Below are 19422 nucleotides of genomic sequence, written 5' to 3'. Positions count from 1 at the left end.
ACATCCTTCTCAGTGAAACTTCTTTGTAAGTCCTCTTTGTTCCACTTTTATCATTTCTCTTAATGCAAATATTGCTTTTTTTTTTTTGTTTTATCGTCTTTTCTCACCTCATCTTCAATCCCTCTTATTTTATTATTTGATTAACAATGTCTTTCTCTCTAATTGGGGATATTTACGTATATATTTAAAGAATGAATAATCTATTTACCTCTTTTACTAATCTTTTATCTTTTTTTTTTTCTTCTTTTTCTTCTATTTCACATTGTTGTCAATCTTTCTTCATTATGCAACAATCATGGCACCTGGTCATTCGAAAGGTAAGATCATTACTTAATTAATAGGTCAATAATTTTTTAGTTTTCTTTTTCATGTACTTTTTGATATAATAAATGTAATAAGAAAATTATGTTTTAATTAAAGCCTTTCTAGTAATTAATGTAATATTATATAGAGGTTATTGTTATTTTTTTTCTCCTTCTCTCTCTATATATATTCCTATGACATTTTTTTTTTTTTTTTTTTTTGTTTGCAGAATGAGAAAATGATCAGAAGGGACCATCAACATATGGATGCTTTCATATTTGTATCAATAAAATAGCTGTAGTAGACTGTCTTTGCTTTTATGTGTAAACATATTAAAAGTAAAATGTTGTTGACTTTATATATTTTAATAATTTTTCCTTGTTATAATTTCATCTTAAGTTAAAAGTGATATATGAATTCATAGTTTTGATAATGATAATAGTTGTACGTTCCTTTGTGGGGAAAAAAACAAGGTCATTATTTAATATTATTTATTAAATATGAAATGTATATATAAAATTGTTAGATCAAATTAATATAAAATAACTTTTGTTACTCTTTTAAATTGTTGACAATATATTTTTTGTCACTTTTAATATTACAAAAAAATATATAAGGTCTCAAAATTTAATGAATTAAATTTTTGTCACTACACTTTTCATGTTTTTGACAAAATATTTCTGTCGCTATTAACAAAATTTGATAAATATAATTTATCACGATTTTAATTTCCTCATAATTTCTTTTTTTCACTTGAATATTCTTTTCACAAAAAAATTTGTCACATTTTAAAAGCACGACATGAATATTTTTATCATTATTGAGATGTCAAAAAATTTGTCACGCTTATTATTTTGACAATAAAAAATCTGTCATGTAAAAATATTTGTATCAAAAATTATTTATCATGATTTAAATTATTTACAAAATTATTTTTGTCACTATATAATTTTTGACAAATAATATTGTCATATAACACAAATATGTGACGAATAAATGTTGTCCCCACAATAAAGTCAATGACAAATAAATTTCTGTCACTATTAAAATTATGACCAAATAATTTAGTCACCATTCACAATTTTGACAAAATCAATTTTGTCATAACATATGATTTTTTCACCATAAAGCTTATCATTTGGTCTTTAAATGTAAATCAATTGTGACAAAATATTACTTGTAGTGATAAAATTTTTTTTCTATTGTTACAAATAATTTATCACAATAAACTAGTTTAAAGTGACAAATTATTATTGTCACAATAAATAATTAGGTTATAGTGACCAAATGCTTTTTCGTCACCTTACACTTAAGAGTACGAGCTTAATGTGACCAACCTGGTGACCAATATAATTTCTCACATTAAAGAAATAATCACAATTTTGATATTTATAGTGACAAATTATTTTGTTGTAAGAAGCCTAAATTCTTGTAGTGTCTAAATCCTGTAGGAAAGAATGCCAAGAACGGATCTGCCCATTGGAATGCATCCAGCGATACTAGGAGAGAGCTGGCCCATCCATGTGGAAGGAAGAGATCGTCAATCATTGCTCAGTAGAGATATTATGGTAATCAAAGAATTGCTCGGCTTTAAACCTCCAGCCACACAGATCCGTGCCATCAAAACGAGGGACTTCTAAACGGAAAGACTTGGGAAAAAAACTCTCAGAAGTCGATCTGCGTCGCCCATTCAAAACTAAAGATGATTCACCGGAATGTTGGTTTTGCTGGCAGGTTTGATCAAACTTGTTGTTCAGAGCTAAAATCTGTAAAGTAACATCTTGAAAACCAACTGTCAAAACTTCAAATTTCTCTGTTAAAGAAGTGAGAGTCTCTGCTTGGGCAGATTGTAGGACCGTAATTTTAGCAAGCTGCTCATCCAAAAGATGCAAGCAAGTGCCTTCAGCCATAACCTCTAAACGAGAGCACCAATGATAGGGTTTGAGATATGATCTGTTTATATGAGGAACAGAGACCTCCAAGAACAAGAGATAGAGAGATTAATTAACAAAATTCTTCATTGATCGCCACAATCTAGATTTAGGCTATTATATAGCCTTACACTTGACTCCCAAAAGGACTCTAATTATAAAAGGATAATAAGATAATCCTAATTCTGTCCTAATAAGATAATTATAAAAGACTTAACATAATTATAAAAGATAATAATAAAAGACTTAACACAATTATCCTAATTCTAAAATAATCCTAACAAAAATAAAAATAAAGATAATAATCCTTTCATCCCTTTTATTAATTTGAAGCACAAAAAAACAAATATGTTTTGATTGGATCTATAACTCATAATAGTTACTTAAATTCAACTCGCATCTTAGATTTAAATAAAGAAATACATAGAAAATATAATTTCGATACTTCTCAAATACAACTTAAAATTCTCATTCTAATTAAAATTAATTGAGAAAAAAATGGGTTAACATTATTGGATCATCTTTATCATAATAATAAATAAATAACTGAAATTTGAAACAAAGAAATCAAAAAGATAAAAACGTGATAAAACATTGTCCTACTTTTATTGAAACTACAAATACTAGTACTGCACGTGATAAAACACTGTCGTTTTGTCTGCTTCTGAAATTGGATGTTTTTACAACACAAAATTATTGTCACCTGGCTTTGTACTATTCCAACAATCACTAACACCTTCACAGTTACGTGTCTTCCTCCTATATTGGATCACTGGCACCACCTGTTAATCATGAAATGTAGGAGTTCATGATCCATGGTTCATGTGTGCTACCATGATTGATCCATCTGGCAATATCAGAAAGTTAACCTTCCCATAAACCCATCAATCAAAGAATAAGATCTTATCAGACTATGTGATGGATAACAGTCACAGTGCATCTTCATTCAACGAAACTATGTGATAGATAACAGTCACAGTGCATGTTCATTCAACGAATAGGAGCTTGTAACGTCAATATATGTAATCTACGTATATCTCCGGATTGATTGCATACACAAGCATATGATATGGAGAAAATACTACATCAGATTACATTATTTGTAAATATATCGTGATCGACCTGAAATACAGTACATACATCGTGATTGATCCAAAATACATGCATATAGCCTATAGAAGTATAAATTGTTGTTTGAGTTAATTCCATAACCCATTTGAAGTTACCCTGTGAAACCAAAGCCCGCGCCTTGTTGGAAAGGATTGAAGATTTTCCATCTTACTGTAGTGACAATGAAAAATCTCAAACTATGTACTATGTAATGCAATGGACCAATTTTAGAACCTAAAATTCCAGAATTTCATGAAATGAAGATGATTACAGAAGTTGAACGTTATGGTTCTACATTGGAAGGAGCAGGCTTTCAAATGGAACCGCTCCTTCATCCGTCTAACAAGTATTTGTTGATGTCCTAGGGAAATCTGTGATGTCCTTATCCGAAGGTCCATCTGCGAAGGGCAGCAATAAGCTGCTTCATGAATTCCTTGATCTGCAAATATCTGAGAACAAAAATCATGTGCCACGAGCAAGGAATGCGAACCAGGGCTTAAATCATCGTAGAGTAAACACATAATAAACGCAACTGCATTTAGTTTCATTTCAAGTACTACTAATAACAGATAAAACCTTCGCACAACTGCCGATAAAATATCAGCCAAACTCGATCAAATTGTAACAAACAATTAGAACACTGAATTAGGTTAAAATTAAAGCTTGACTAATAGGGATTGAACCTGAGTATAAGTAAGAAAAATAACCATCCGTGGGTAGCCCATATGGGTTGGGCGAACTGAGAATTTTGTGGATAAACGCACAACCTCAAATTCAATTTTCTATCTAAGTATCCATGATTTAAATGGGAGGCTGTGACAGTGGATTGTTGTGCTAGTCTCTCTCAAAGATTAGTTGAAATACGGATAAAGTGGCCTAGACACCTTGGTTAAAAAAAAAAAAAAAAAAGTTTGTGTTATTGTTGTTATACTGTATTACTGCAGCATAAACGTTTATTTAATAAGTTGAACTATGATCTTTTTTCATATAAGTGGGAACGTGATTCACAGTGGATTCCATAATTAATTATATTATATTAATTAAGTATATTTAAACATTATTTAAGGTAGAGATGGCAATGGGTCCGATATTTTCGGGTACTCGGCCCATCCCATCCCGAAAAGGTGGGGCTTTACTCGATGTTCGTGGGCTTGGGCTTGGGCTTGGGCCTGATTTTAAGGCTCGACCGTGGGTCTTCAGGCTTGGCCCGACCCGACAATTTTAGTATTAATTATACTAAATTACCCTTATACTATATATTTAATTACAAGATTATCCTACATATATATACTCATTTTTTCCAAACCTTATATGAATGGATGAATGCACTTTGTAGAAAGTTATTTATATATTTGATGAGTGTCCAAAAATAAATTAATATTTAAAAATTGTTTATAGAATTAAAAATATATAAAAAAAAAGTTAAAATTTATTAATATTTAAAAATTCACATTATAAAAATGGGCGGGCTTGGGCCGGACTTAAGGTTACAAAAAGCTCGTCGGGTCGGGCTTGGGCTTTACTTGTGATACCCGTGACGGCCTTGGGCCTTTGTTATGAGGTCGGGCTGGGCCTGGGCCAAGGCGTACCCGATCCCGACCCGGCCGATTGCCATCACTAATTTAAGGTACCAACCACCAATTGTTTTTCAAAGTTTTGCTTTCTTCAATTTGTCAAGGAGAATCTCGTTTTGGTACCTAAAGTTTTAAAATTGTTGCTTGTTGGTGCTAATGATGAGCCACATAAACAATTAGGGGGACCAACTGTTCACAGTTAATGGTACATATTTTATACATTTAAAATCCCTTTACCTTATAATTAAAAAATTATTTATTTTTAGTGTTTCCTTTTTCTTTTTAATTATTAATTTAGCACATTTATTTATTCTCACCAACCACCTCGTACAATTGAATATATTTTCCTTTTTTCTATCTTATTTTATAAATTTAAAACATAAAAATAGTATTTATACTGAAAATAAAAATAAGGAGAAAAATAATCCTTTCATCCCTTCAATTATATTGAAACACAAAAAACATATATCCTTTGATTGGATGTAAAACCGATAATATTTACTTAATTCGACTCGGATATTAGATTCAAATAAAGTAATACATAGAGAATATAATTTGGGTCATTCAATTTTAATACTTCTAAGATACAAACTTAAAATTCTCATTCTAATTAAAACTAACTAAGAAAAAAAAAGGTTAAAATTATCGGATCATCTTTATACTAATAATAATAATAATTATTATTATTATTATTATTATAGCAATTAAAAAAAAAAGGATCAATTGAAGGAAAAAAAATGAAAAAAAAAGAGATATAGCTGTAAAGCTACAATTTTCCATATATATAAAGACATCATTCGAGTATTTGGTGAAACTCTTGGGCACAAAATGCAAATATAAAAAGAATGTATTAACTGCCCACATACGCATTTTGTCCCCTCCCATAATTTTAGTTTACATAATTGCATTAACAAAATTAGCCATGGCTAAACATACACAAAAACATACACTTTTTTATTAAAAAAAAAAAAAAAAAGTCAATCTTTCAAAAGTATAAATACAACACTGTCCATGCATAAGAAACAATAAAATACAACCAAATTGAAAGCTGAAAGGAGTAACACACCACCCATGAAAACAAACCGGCATTACCAAGAATCTCCAAGAAGATGAAAACAATCACACCACCCATGAAAACAAAGCAGCAATCTTTGACTCATCATTTCTTCAACTTTATATCAGACAGTGCAGGACAGGCTGTAATCTTCAATTCCTTGAGGGAATTAAGGCGTTCTATCCCTTTAGGAAGAGATGACAATCTGGGGCAATCTCCAATCTCAAGTTTTTCAAGTGATGTGAGATTTTGGAACCACTCCGGAACTGCTTCTAACCTTTCACACTTTACAATATACACGTACTTCAGAGTCTCAGCAGATGATTGAAGAAGAAGCTGAGGCAAATCCACCAATGAATTCAAATAAGCAATTATGAATTTTTTAAGACCCAACCTCAGCACACGATCTTCTCCTNCTCAAGTTTTTCAAGTGCTGTGAAATTTTGCAACCACTCCGGTAGTGCTTCTAAGTTTCCACACCCTTCAATCCGCATGTAAATCAGAGTGTTGGCGGATGCCTGAAGAAGAAGCTGAGGCAAATCAACCAATGATTCTAAATCAACAATTATGAATTTTTTAAGACTCAACCTTAGCTCACGATCTTCTCCTTGCAATTCCATCTTCAAATTAATCTTGGGGCAGCTCCAAACTAGTAACATCTCTAATTTTGTCAGGTATTTGATAGTATCCGGTAACGAGATCACAGAACTGCTTCGTAGATACAACGTTCGGAGGCTTTTCAGACCTTGCATCCCTTCACACAAACGTAGTAGACTGTCGCAGCCAACTACATACAAATATTGAAGGGAACTCAAGCATCCAATTCCATTTTCTGGAAGAACCTCCTCTTGTGTGGTTATTTCCAAGCATCTAAGGCAGATCATCTTTCGTATGTTATTAGGCAACTTCTTAAGCTGATAACACCTACGAAGTCTTAATGTTTGCAAGTGCTGAAGCTCGCAAATAGATTCAGGAATCTTCTTCAATGAATAATTCCAAGCTAGATCAAGATACCTCAAATGTCTCAATGTACCGATAGAATCTGGCAACACTTCAAAACGTATACTACACAAGTGTAGTAGTCGAATGTACTTGAATTTCGATATATCTTCACTAATAAATGATCCAATAATACACGCATCTCCGTATTTCTCTGCTACTGGAAAGACTATGCTTCGAACACTCCTTGAGTTATCAACTATGAGTTGTAGAAATTCTTCCCCACATAACTCAGTGTCACCATGTGAAAAATGCCGAAATTTCCCATCAACTTGTTGGCTTCCGAAATTTATGAATGCGGACTCACCTTTTGTCATTGATATTGCAAGATCATGCATAAGATCATGCACTTTAAATGACCAATAATAATCATAATCCAAGAAATCCTCTAAGAAACCCCTTGACCATAAGTCTTTCATATATTGAACAGCAACATCTTCTAGCTCTTCGGCTCTATCAGAGGTTTTAAGAAGTCCAAGTGCCATCCAATATTGGGCCACGTAATAACTGAAATAATTATGATCCTTCTGAAACAAACAAAGATAAGTAAAACACTGCTTCAAGGGAGATGACAAATGATCATAGCTCAATTTCAATACTGGTAAGATGCCTTCATTATCTTGATCCACCTGCCAGATGTCATTTTTTTTAATTTTCAACCACTCACGTTCGTCTGTGTTTGCATAAAGTAAGCTCCCTAAAGATCTCACAGCCATCGGAACTCCTTTACATTTTCCTACAATGTCCTTCCCAATTTCAATGAGCCTTGGAAAATCAATCCCTTCTCCATCTTTGAATGCATACTTCTTAAATAATGAGAATGATTCTTCATTGGTAAGACCTTGTATAAAATGTGTGGGAACAGTGCTCATTATATCTGCAACTTTTTTACTTCGAGTGCTCACAATAATTTTACTTCCATTGACACCATTCACCAGCAAGTCTTTCAATTCCAACCATTTCATCGGCTTCTCATTCCAGACGTCATCCAAGACAAGCAAAAACTTTTTACCTGTCAAAATTTCTTGCAAACGCTTAGGAATTTCATCTCCTTTTAACTTACTACAATCCTCACGTGTTGCAGAATAAATAATTTCTTTCATCAATCTAGTGACATCGAAGACATTTGACACGCATGTCCATATCTTTAATGGAAAGAACTGATTTACTATTTCATCATTGTAAACCATTTTAGTTAGAGTGGTTTTACCCGAACCCCCCATGCCAACTATTGGAATGACAGAGACTTTAATGTCGGTTTGTTGCTTTAAAAAGCTTATGATCTTTCTTTTATCATCCTCTCTTCCAATAACATAAGAAGCTCCCAAGAAGGGATTAGTCTCCCTCTCCTTTGGAATTACATGACTAACTTCAGCAGGAGTACTCTGAATAAGAGAAAATCTACTCCTATCACCTGCGATCTGATCTAGCCTTTCTCTAATCTCCTTGATTTTATGACTAATTTCAGATCGGACAGCAACAGGATTGGAGCTTGAAAAGCATTGACATACCTTTCTTAATGTGCTTCTCTTTTGTCTCACCACCTCCCTCGTGAGAGCTTGAAACTCGAATTCTTCTAAAACGTCCTCAGCATCAAGGAAAACATCCTTAAGCTTCCCAAGCCAGTCACGCAGCTGATGATCTTGTGCCTGCTTTTCCTCAGCATCCGAGAGCACGGCTTGGATAGTGCTCAGGGTTCTCGCAAGGCTTTCTAAATCACTTTCAAGATTCCACAGCAAGGACACTTCCCGACCCACAAAAGAGCCTATCTTCCTCAGAACTTCTGTCGCAATGTTAAATAGAATTGATTCTGCCATTTTCTCTCAAAAAGAAACGAAAAGAGCGAGTATAAGCTAGTTGAAGATAACTGAGTTAGGTGAGAATTAATTAAGGTTTAGTATGCAGTATGCGCCTATCTTAGCTATAGTGCTAACGTAAAACTTCAAAAAGTCAGCATGCAAGGAATAAAAAATTGGTTACAGTGCTGGAGTTGGTATGAGAATCTCAAATCTAGCTATACCACTAACATAAGAGAATTAAAGTTGTTTGTAATGTGGAGATTATATGAAGTATATGTTTAAATAAAAGTTTTCTTTCTTCAATTCACAAGCGTTCATTTTTCAAGTCTAGATTTTATTTTTCAGTCCTCCGATTTCTAACAATAATGTATAACACAATCCATGGTTCAGGGCCAATAACTCTCACAACATTGTCTATACCTACCAATATACAAGTCACAAATCACAACCATCTTCAAAATAAGAAGATCAATCCAATATAAGGAAGTCTTCCGTCTTATGTTGACTAGGAAGGAAATAAAAACAAATTAGGAGAAAAAAATAAAATAAGTCCTAGAGATATAACATTAAACCATCGAGAGTCTTGGTTGTCCTGCATCTTTAAGCCTGTAGGCCAAAACAATATTTATTATAGAATGTCTCCTTTAATGCTACAACTTAAGTTCGACTCTGTTTTTGTGCTTTTAAACTTTGCTATACATATAATTTTTGTTACCTGTGTTTCGATTTGCATTACTTCTTAAGCATAATTTTCTGGGCCTGCTTTAAATTGGCAGGGTTTCAGAGGAATCTTCTACAGATGCAAATGGTTTTGATTCATTTTTGCATCAATCAAAGATGATCTTGATGATGTCACCCAGAAATGATGCGGGAAATTCTTCCTAAAGTTAACTGGAATCAGTTAGCTTCCATGTATGTTGAGGGTCGTTCTGGTGAAGAATGTGAAGCACAGTAAGTATGATCTTAGCATTAATATTTTATATAAATTTGTTTAAAGCGCAGTAAGGACGGACTGGTGCTCAATGTTCTAACAGGTTAGTTACCAGTTTCAAAGACTTTAACTTTTGTTCATATATTATTCGGGTGAAGCCTTCTAATAAATGATGCACGAACTAACATTAGAAGAATTAACAATGAATCTTCTTCAAAGGAAATGACTTGAATGATATATGATCTAATTACATGATTTGTCATCTGTATGCTGGGCAATACAGAAAACCTCAAGGAGTGACCCTTTTTTTGACTAATCTATTTATTTACTTATAACAATTCATAGAGGTTTCATTATATATTTTGTATATTACGGCGTGAATGTGGGAAAAATAATTGTCTTAGATGTATCAGCATAGTAACATCTTATCTATATTGTTTGCGTTAGTAATGATTCAGCCTTTGTGTCACTTAAGCAGTCCCATGCTGATAATCGTCTACCATGTATATGCTTTGGTTTATTCTTTTACTGAAAGAATATTGTAGTAGTTTTGTCATTATAGCTCTTAAAATCAGCCTGTCAAATAACTTGGATGGTTTATATGCAGATGGAAGAAAACGCTTCACCTCATGAGGCAAAGAGTTGGGAGATGGACCCCAGATGAAGATAAACGCCTGACAGTAGCTGCCATTCTTTTTGGGCCAAAGAACTGGAAGAAAATAGCTCAATTTGGGCCAGGTCGTACTCAAGTGCAGTGCAGAGGGAGGTATCCAGAAATAGTCTCAGATTCAGTTCAGTTTTTTATTCGACAAAATTTAACTTTTCATTTGGCTAGCAGATGGGTCAACTCTTGGGATCCTTCTGTGAATAGAGGTGAATGGACTGAAGAAGAGGATTTGATGTTGGAAGCTGCATTGGAAGAACATGGATTTAGCTGGTCCAAGGTTGCTGCTGCATTGCCTGGACGGATTGATAACCAGTGCTGGAGGTATGAAGTTTTGGATTTCACATATAGACGTGTGTTGAGGACAAAGTTGATTCTGATATCTTCTTATCTTTCTCTTTGCATCCTTTTCAATGTCTTCACGTTTGAAGTTCATGTTAATTGCACCTATTTTTTTGCCCTTATAAAATGAATGTATTTGCTTAGCTGTCCTACTCTCTCCCATATGGCTGTATCTTAAATATAAAGATTTGTACCAGAGAGATATACTGTATTACAAGTTTGATGATCTCACCTGCATTATAATTCATTCTGTCCCCTCTCATAATTTAAGTTAACATAATTGCATTAATAAAATTAGCCATAGCTAAATAAATAAATGTATAACTTTGAACTAATAACACTAGAGAATTTGGAAGTTAATGTACAAAGCATCTTAAAATATCTTCATCACCCTTTAATTACAATTAAAAACAAAATGAGAATAGGAAAATGAACTGAAATCATAATTATTATTTTAAAAAAAAAAAAAAAAAAACCTCGAAAGTACAAGGGAAATTTATTAATAAAAAGCACACTTAATATAAAAATACAACATCATCCATGCATAAGAAACAACCAAATACAACCAAATTGAAAGCAAATGAAAATGAAAGTTGGGACTAATTTTCCATGAAAAGAGATTAAGGAGCAACACACCACCCATGAAAACAAACCAGCGTTAACTAGGGAGCCTGATGCCACGATTAAAGATATTGAACCAGTGGAATATGAGCAATCTTCGACTCATCATTTCTGCAGCTTTCGACTAGAACAGGACAGTTTTCAATCTTCAATAGCTTGAGGGAAGTAAGGCGTTCTATCCCTTGTGGAAGAGATGACAATCTGGGGCAATTTGTAATATCAAGAGTCTCAAGTGATGTGAGATATTGGAACCACTCCGGTAGTGCTTCTAAGTTTCCACAGTGTCCAATATGTATGGTCTTCAGAGTGTCAGCAGATGCTTGAAGAAGAAGCTGGGGCAAATCCACCAGTGATGTTGAATAATAAATAATGAATGTTTTAAGACTCAGCCTCAAACCACGATCTTCTGCTTGCAAATCCATCTTCAAATTAATCTTGGAGGAATACGAAATCAATAAGATCTCTAATTTTGTTAGGTATTTGATGGTATCTGGTAATGATCTCACAGAAGTGTTTCGTAGATGCAACATTCGGAGACTTTTAAGACCATGCATCCCTTCACACAAACTTACTAGATTGGAGCATGCAAAAAAGTACAAATATTCAAGGGAACTCAAACATCCAATTCCATTTTCTGGAAGAACCTCTTCTTGTGTGGTTATTTCCAAGTGCCTAAGGCAAATCATCTTTCGCATGTTATTAGGCAACTTCTTAAGCCTAGAACAAGCACCAAGTCTTAACATTTGCAAGTTCTGAAGCTCGCAAATAGATTTAGGGAGCTTCTTCAATGAATAATTCCGAGCAAGATCAATGTACCTCAAATGTCTCAATGTACCGATAGAATCTAGCAACACTTCGAAAAGTATATCACACAAGTGTAGAAGTCGGAGGTATTTGAATTTGGATATATCTTTTCCAATAAATGACCCAACAATAGATTCATCTCCATATTTCTTTGCTGCTGGAAAGACAATGCTTCGAACACTCCTTGAGTTGTCAACTATAAGTTTTAGAAATTCTTGACCACATAACTCTGTGTCACCTGAAATCCTTTAAGAAACCCCTTGACCATAAAACTTTCATATATCGAATAGCAACATCTTCTACCTCTTCAGTTTTCTTAGAGGTTTTAAGAAGTCCAATCGCCATCCAATAATTGGCCATGTACTCACTGCCATAATTATAATCCTTCGGAAACAAGCAAAGATAAGTAAAACATCGCTTCATGGGAGATGGTAAATGATCATAGCTCAATTTCAATACTGGTAAGATGTCTTCATTATCTTAATCCACCTGCCAAATGTCATATTCTCTTATTTTCAACCACTGACATTCGTATGTGTTTGCATAAAGTAAGCTCCCTAAAGATCTCACAGCCAACGGAACTCCTTTACATTTTCTCACAATTTCCTTCCCAATTTCAATGAGCCTTGGAAAATCTTTCCCTTCTCCATCTTTGAACGCATACTTCTTAAATAATAACACAGATTCCTCAATGGAAAGACCTTGCAGAAAATGGAAGGGACCAGTGCTCATTATTTCTACGACTCTATTACTTCGTGTGCTCACAATAATTTTGCTTCCATTGACACCATTTAGCAATAATTTTCTTAGATCCATCCATTTCTGGGGCTTCTCATTCCGGACATCATCCATGACAAGCAAAAACTTTTTATCTGTCAAAATTTCCTGCAAATGCTTAGGAATTTCATCTCCTTTTAACATGCAACGATCCTCACCTGTTGCAGAATTAATAAATTTTTTCATCAATCTGGTGACATCGAAGTTATCTGGCACGCATGTCTACATCTTTAATGGAAAGAACTCATGTACTCTTTCTCATTGTAAACCATTTGAGTAAGAGTGGTTTTACCGAACCCCCAATTCCAACTATTGGAATGACAGAGACTCCCTCTCCTTTGGTTGGTTGCATTAAAATGCTTATGATCTTATTTTAATCATCCTCTCTTCCAATAACATAAGGAGCTCCCAAGAAGGGATCAGTCTGCCTTTTCTTTGGAATTACATGCCCATCTTCAACAGAAATACTCTCACTAAGACTAAATTTACTCCTATTACCGGCAATCTGATCTAGCCTTTTTCTAATCTCCTCGATTTTATGACTAATTTCAGATCGATAAACAACAGGATTAGAGCTTGAAAAGCATTGACGTACCTTTGTTAATGTGCTCCTCTTTTGTCTCACCACTTCCCTCTCGGAAGCTTGAAGCTCAAATTCTTCTAAAACGTCCTCAGCATCAAGGAGAACATCCTTAAGCTTCCCAAGCCAGTCACGCAGCTGATGATCTTGTGCCTGCTTTTCCTCAGCATCCAAGAGCACGGCTTGGATAGTGCTCAGGGTTCCCTCAAGGCTTTTTAAATCACTTTCAACATTCCACAACAAGGACACTTGCCGAACCACAAGAGAGTCTATCTTCTTTAGAACTTCAGTCGCAATGTCACATAGAATTGATTCTGCCATTTTCTCTCAGAAGAAACAGAGTGCGAAAATAACCTAGTTGAAGATGATTGTGTAGATAGGCGTGAAAGTAGCAGCATCTCTAATAATTAAAGCAGGAGAAAAGTATCCAAGATATGTGTGTATGACTTATTAATTTTTGAAACTCAATCCATTTGGTGAATCACGCCATTGACCATAGGCATTTATGACCTACTTTTCCACAGCTGTATCAAGGGAAGACTCTTCCCCAGCTCTGTAACCAGTTCTGGAATGTTGTTTAACTAACACCATTTACCTTGAATACAATACAATTCACATTGTGCTCTACAAGTTTTCTTCTAATTTTCTAATTGCAGTTTATCAGAACCTTAGCCTCAAGTTTAATATATACCCAAGTGTAGAACTCACTGTACAATGTACACACCAACGAAACGGCATGTAGTTGTTATTTGAAATGCAGGAAACCAGTTGAATAATATTGTATATGGAGTGTGGATATCTTTTTGTTAAAGTATGTGATATTTTGCTGGAAACTGGTTTGCTGTTCAAGTTTGTATTTTGGCGCCAAGTTTGAGTATGTTAAAGGCTGTCTTTCAATGCTGTATTTGGTTGGTTTTTTTGAAAGTATTATGTGACAGCCGGTGATTAAGGCCATTATATGTCACTGTAAATTAGTATTAGTTAGGGTTATTTAGAATGCCTTGTATTTGCAAAAAGTTCTCACTGCAAGAGTGGTTGTAACAGTGAAGAATTTTGTGTTTATATTCCCCTGTTCAATGAACGAAAACAGAGCAGATACAAGCTGAAGTCTTTCTCTTTTTTCAACTCTCTCTTTCATGCATGTTAACCTTCTTTCTCCTAGCATTACCAGACTCTAAAACCTACACTTTTGACAAATCGAAACTACTCTTATGGCAAATGGCAACTTGGGTTTGTTTACATTTTGCTGGAAGTTGACCTTCATTGTTATATTGGTGACACTGCCTGTATTACAATAATTTAACATTACAGGAAACATAAGATGTGCTTTAATTAACCACAAACTCAAGGATTAAACTCTTAAGACTAAGGAAGATGAATTGTAATAAGATGTGGTAATGGATATAAGAGTATTTACAGCCGAAAGCTTTAAATTGAGTTTATTAAAGTTGTATTCATACAGTGCTTAGCGTGAGCCACAAAGCCAAAGTCTTTTTGATTTCTAATATTTGCTGCAACATTATTTGAAAGTGGGTTTTCATGTACCTTCTCGTCAGCAAATCTATCCCAGAAGCGAGCCATGGCTCTTTCACATAGATCTTCAGGCACTAAAAAGTACTTTTCCTTCCACAACTCATCCATATATGCAAGAATTTTACATGTGATTCAGCAATTGGTTTCTCACCGTGAACCAGCACAGAGACCTTCTTATATACAGGATAGTATTTCAAAAAAATCTTTTACATTGAGCCAGTGAGGGATCCAACCCAATGCTCTCTAGATTCAAATATCCTATGGTTCTAAGAAATCAGGCTCATCTATCTAACAAAAAACAGAATTATAATGAGATGGGAAATCGTATAGTTCTTGTAGAGCAAAAATAATAATAAGAGAACTGAAAACATGCACAAAATTTTTTAATTTTTCATGTACCTTCTCATCAGCAAATTTATTCTAGAAGCGGGCCATGGCTCTCTCACATAGATCTTCAGGCAGTAAACAGTACTTTTCCTTACACAACTCATTGATATATTCAAGAATTTTACAAGTGATTCTGCAATTGGTTGTCATCGTGAACCAGCACAGGGACCTTCACTGATGAAAAATTATCAAAGTGGTTTTGCAGGTGGTGCAGCAAAGAAAAGGGGCCAGGATAGTCAGTGCCAGCCCCTTCACCGAGTGGATTGTAGCAGAAACCTATCCTTGTAACTTCCCAATGGAGCACATCGACCACTATTAAACACTCATGGAGGTTCAAAAGGCTACAAAGGCGATCATGTGCAAGGCATTTTTCATCACACTTAACGCAAACTGTCAAAGACGGGTACAGAACTTTACCCCTTCTAAATAAATAAACTTTGATGACTTGGCAAAAGCCTTCACTGTAAATTTTAAATCCCTCCAGGTAAGGAGGCAACCAGACTACAAAACAAGGTCTAGGGAAACCCCATGAACTTTGTAGATAGGAATCATCGTGAGGTCAATCAAGCGGACAAATACAATGAGAAGATCGTCCATCGAGGGTTGGTCATAGGGGAGACCAAGAAGTGGCTTGGCAAACTGTCTGTCTTCACTCCCCAAGCCTGTGATCATTTGTATAAATCTTGCTCGAGTCATGTTCACGTAGAAGAAAGGTTCAAGACGAGGTATCTAGGGCCACCCATTGTAGCCAAAATGCCTGAGAAGATACAACCACCTCCTTATTACAATGATGTAATGGGTAGGACAAAAAAAAGCGTGAAAGCATTTCCAAGACAAAAGTCTTGCTCACCGGGATGACTCCTATTATGGGAGGGGTGATTGCAACTACTCAGGTTGGTGGCTGGAAACTAAGTACTTCCTTCCTCAGTTGCGCCCTCCAGATGATCCTATCAAAGTTTACCTGAAGAAGAAGCTTAAAACCTTGTTCAAAGACCGGCCCCTTAAAAAGTATCCTGCCTTGACCTTGAGGAACCGTTATAAGTATTGTAATTATCACAAGATGTGTGCCATTCTCACCAGAGTTGGGCACGAAACGTCATATTACTTTGATCTTGAGGAGCTCATACAAGGAGAGGAGTATGTAGAGAAAACTTAGAATTGAGGAGCTCATACAGGAAGGAGAGTTGCCTGAGTACGTCACAGAGAAGACAGTTCCAGAAAAGGCAGAAGGTAAAGAAAGTCGAAAGTATCAACATGACTTGGGGAGGTTTTCTGGCAGGCTCAAGTCAGGCGAGGAACCCACCAGTAAAGCCAGCGGAACCCAGTAGAACCTGTTGGTGAACGATGATGATGTGTAAATAAGTAATGAGGAGGAACATTATAAGATTGTATTCACCAATGACTCCAAGTTCATCACCATCACATTGATGCCTGACAATGGTTTCATCACTACGATTTATATTATTACATATCTAGTACAAACTGATAAAAATCTGCGAACGATAGAAACGGTAAGGTGCAACACAGATAATGAATAAATATAACATAAGAATCCATAGAATCGTTTTAAGTGAGCACCTTTCTTGATTGACAATCATATAGGAATGCAACAAATCTAACCAACAAATTTTGAGCAATTTTCTTCTTGAGAAATTTTTTCCAACTTGATCGACATCTCAAAAAATGTAAGATGATGTAAAGACTAAAGATCATATCATACCCATAACTTAGTTTTGGGTAATAATGCAAGGTTGAAACTATGATTGTGTTCAAAACTATAATTTGATAGTTGAGAAAACAAATGTAATATCTAAATAATAAACAAACCAAAATAGCATAGGCCTCAAAGCCATGTAACATCCAAATAAAAGAAAACCAAAATATCCTTGGAAACATTTTGAACAAAATCTAAAATAGGTGTTCGAAACTGCCTACAGAGTAGTGCAACTAGTTTGTCATCAAAAATACGAAAACAGCATTATGGCAATCACTCTCAGTCTTCTTCCTAGTAACGCCCAATTCCCCACACTCTGATCACACCATCTGTATATCCACTAAACAAGGTGCTTCCGTCGGCACTCCAGTTCAAGCTTGTGCAGTAGATGTTCTGCATAATAAAATGCAAATTAACAAATGCTATCACATCAAACAGTAAAACCAATATTCAAATCATTACAAAAACTCAAGCTCCTAATGAATAATTGGCAAAACTATAACAACACAATCATGTTGAACAAAGATGCCCTCGATAACCCATTGTACAGAAGTAAAAACATATTATCAACAGCATGAATCATTTCCATCGAAACAATTAACTAAAAAATACTTAGTTTCTTTCTATCACGCAATAAACAACTCAGGTTGACCAACTAAACGATCACAAATGAATCAACTCAGCCGTAACAGAGAAACAAAACCACACTCCTTGCCAAAAAATCACAAAAGAGGCGTAATGTATAACACAATCCATGGTTCAGGGCCGATAACTCTCACAAGATCATCCACACCCACCAACATACAAGTAACAAATCACAACCATCTTCAAAATAAATCATAGAAAACCGCCTATACAAACACACTACCCAACCGAATTAAACTACAGTCATTCACACAAAACCAAAAATAAATAGACACCAACAAAGAATATACACCAAGTGATCATGTAGATGAATATAAACTATCAATAAATAAATTAAATTTCAATTTACGTAATTTATACCTTCTTTTTAATGGTGGTAGTAGCAGTGGTGCCCTCACTCTTCTCAGCCTCGGTCTTCAAATCAACTTTAAGATCCTCCACAATGCTCTTGCTCTCAAGATCCCAGATCTTAATACTCTGCTCAGTTGCAGCACACAACCAGTACCTATTTGGACTGAAACACAGAGCGTGAATCACAGCCCCTGCGTCCAATGAATACAATCTCTTACCTTCTGCCAAATCCCACAGCAATATCACTCCATCTTTCCCTCCACTAGCGCACAACGAACCGTCAGGTGACACCGCTACAGTATTCACATATCCACTGTGCCCTGCCAAAGTGGACCTTAGCTTACAGTTGCTCAAGTTCCATACTTTCACGGTCTTGTCCCAAGATGCAGAGACGATCGTCGGCTGCAGAGTATTAGGGCTGAACCTAACACATGAAACCCACTCGGTGTGAGCGTCACCGTCTTGAATGGTGTACTTGCATTCGCCGAGAGTGTTCCACAGCTTGATCGTGCGGTCACGGGAGGCTGAAACGATCTGACGGTTGTCAATGGAGAACGCGACAGAGAGGACATCTTTGGTGTGGCCAACGAAACGGCGGGCGGAGACACCGGCAGCCAGGTCCCACAGACGGAGCTCACCGTCCCAGGAGCCGGAGAGAGCGAACTGTCCATCAGACGACAGAACAACGTCCTGAACGAAGTGAGAGTGTCCGGTCAAACGACGTCGTGGGACACCATATGTTTTCTCTTCCTTAGTGAGGTGCCAGAGGATGATGGACTTGTCACGTGAGGCGGTGACAATCATGTCGGAGTTGTCGATGGGGGTGGCGATGGCGGTGACCATATCGGTATGGGCACGCATGGTTCCACGGAGTACGAGACCTTCAGCCATTGTGGGTTTGTTTGTCTGGTCTCTCGCTAGGGTTAGGGTTCGCAGAATTGATGAGGCGAGAGTGGCGAGCTAAGAGTCGGAATGAGAAATGGTAATGTTTATATAGTGATCGTGTCGGAGATTAGGGTTTTGGGGTCACCGAGACAGTCGGTTGCATGTAAGTGTCCAGTGGACTTATTTGATAGTTGGGGATTGCATTAGGGTTTGGGATGGTTACCGGGTATAGCCAGTCATATGGGATAGAATTTGATTTTGGGTTTAATCTAAATCTAAAATCTAAATAATCTAATTAAGATGTTTGGGTATTAGTGTATTACTCAAAAAGATTATGAGTTCAATCCATCTATGTTGTTAATAGCGGTAACCATTGAGGGAATTTACCCGATTGTCAATTTCAAAGCCTTGGAGGATT

General features: G+C 35.6%; 4 protein-coding genes across 4 annotated transcripts; 1 reads left to right on the top strand and 3 right to left on the bottom strand.

Annotated features, from left to right (window-relative positions):
• Positions 1-6077: 6077 nt before the first annotated feature.
• Positions 6078-8788, bottom strand: LOC116127495 (putative disease resistance protein RGA4). The gene is made up of 2 exons (XM_031413161.1): positions 6377-8788; positions 6078-6308 (listed from the first exon to the last, which is right to left on the bottom strand). Exons 1-2 carry the CDS (start codon positions 8786-8788, stop codon positions 6078-6080), a joined length of 2643 nt encoding a protein of 880 aa, XP_031269021.1.
• An 847-nt stretch (positions 8789-9635) lies between these two features.
• Positions 9636-10806, top strand: LOC116127486 (transcription factor MYB3R-3-like). Its single transcript, XM_031413150.1, has 4 exons — positions 9636-9721; positions 10309-10467; positions 10540-10689; positions 10797-10806. Exons 1-4 carry the CDS (start codon positions 9636-9638, stop codon positions 10804-10806), a joined length of 405 nt encoding a protein of 134 aa, XP_031269010.1.
• Positions 10807-11390: 584 nt separating this feature from the next.
• LOC116127476 (putative disease resistance protein RGA3) lies at positions 11391-13095 on the bottom strand. The gene is made up of 2 exons (XM_031413139.1): positions 12660-13095; positions 11391-12370 (listed from the first exon to the last, which is right to left on the bottom strand). Exons 1-2 carry the CDS (start codon positions 13093-13095, stop codon positions 11391-11393), a joined length of 1416 nt encoding a protein of 471 aa, XP_031268999.1.
• A 4058-nt stretch (positions 13096-17153) lies between these two features.
• Positions 17154-19094, bottom strand: LOC116127548 (guanine nucleotide-binding protein subunit beta-like protein). Its single transcript, XM_031413200.1, has 2 exons — positions 18129-19094; positions 17154-17516 (listed from the first exon to the last, which is right to left on the bottom strand). The coding sequence occupies exons 1-2, from the start codon at positions 19008-19010 to the stop codon at positions 17415-17417; spliced, it is 984 nt and encodes a 327-aa protein (XP_031269060.1). The 5' UTR covers positions 19011-19094; the 3' UTR covers positions 17154-17414.
• Positions 19095-19422: the final 328 nt, after the last annotated feature.

This window comes from Pistacia vera, unplaced genomic scaffold, assembly GCF_008641045.1.
Source record: "Pistacia vera cultivar Batoury unplaced genomic scaffold, PisVer_v2 Contig1046, whole genome shotgun sequence".
Taxonomy (NCBI): Eukaryota; Viridiplantae; Streptophyta; class Magnoliopsida; order Sapindales; family Anacardiaceae; genus Pistacia; species Pistacia vera.
The sequence above is the reverse complement of the archived record's forward strand: the minus strand, read 5'-3'. Positions and strand labels throughout refer to the sequence as shown.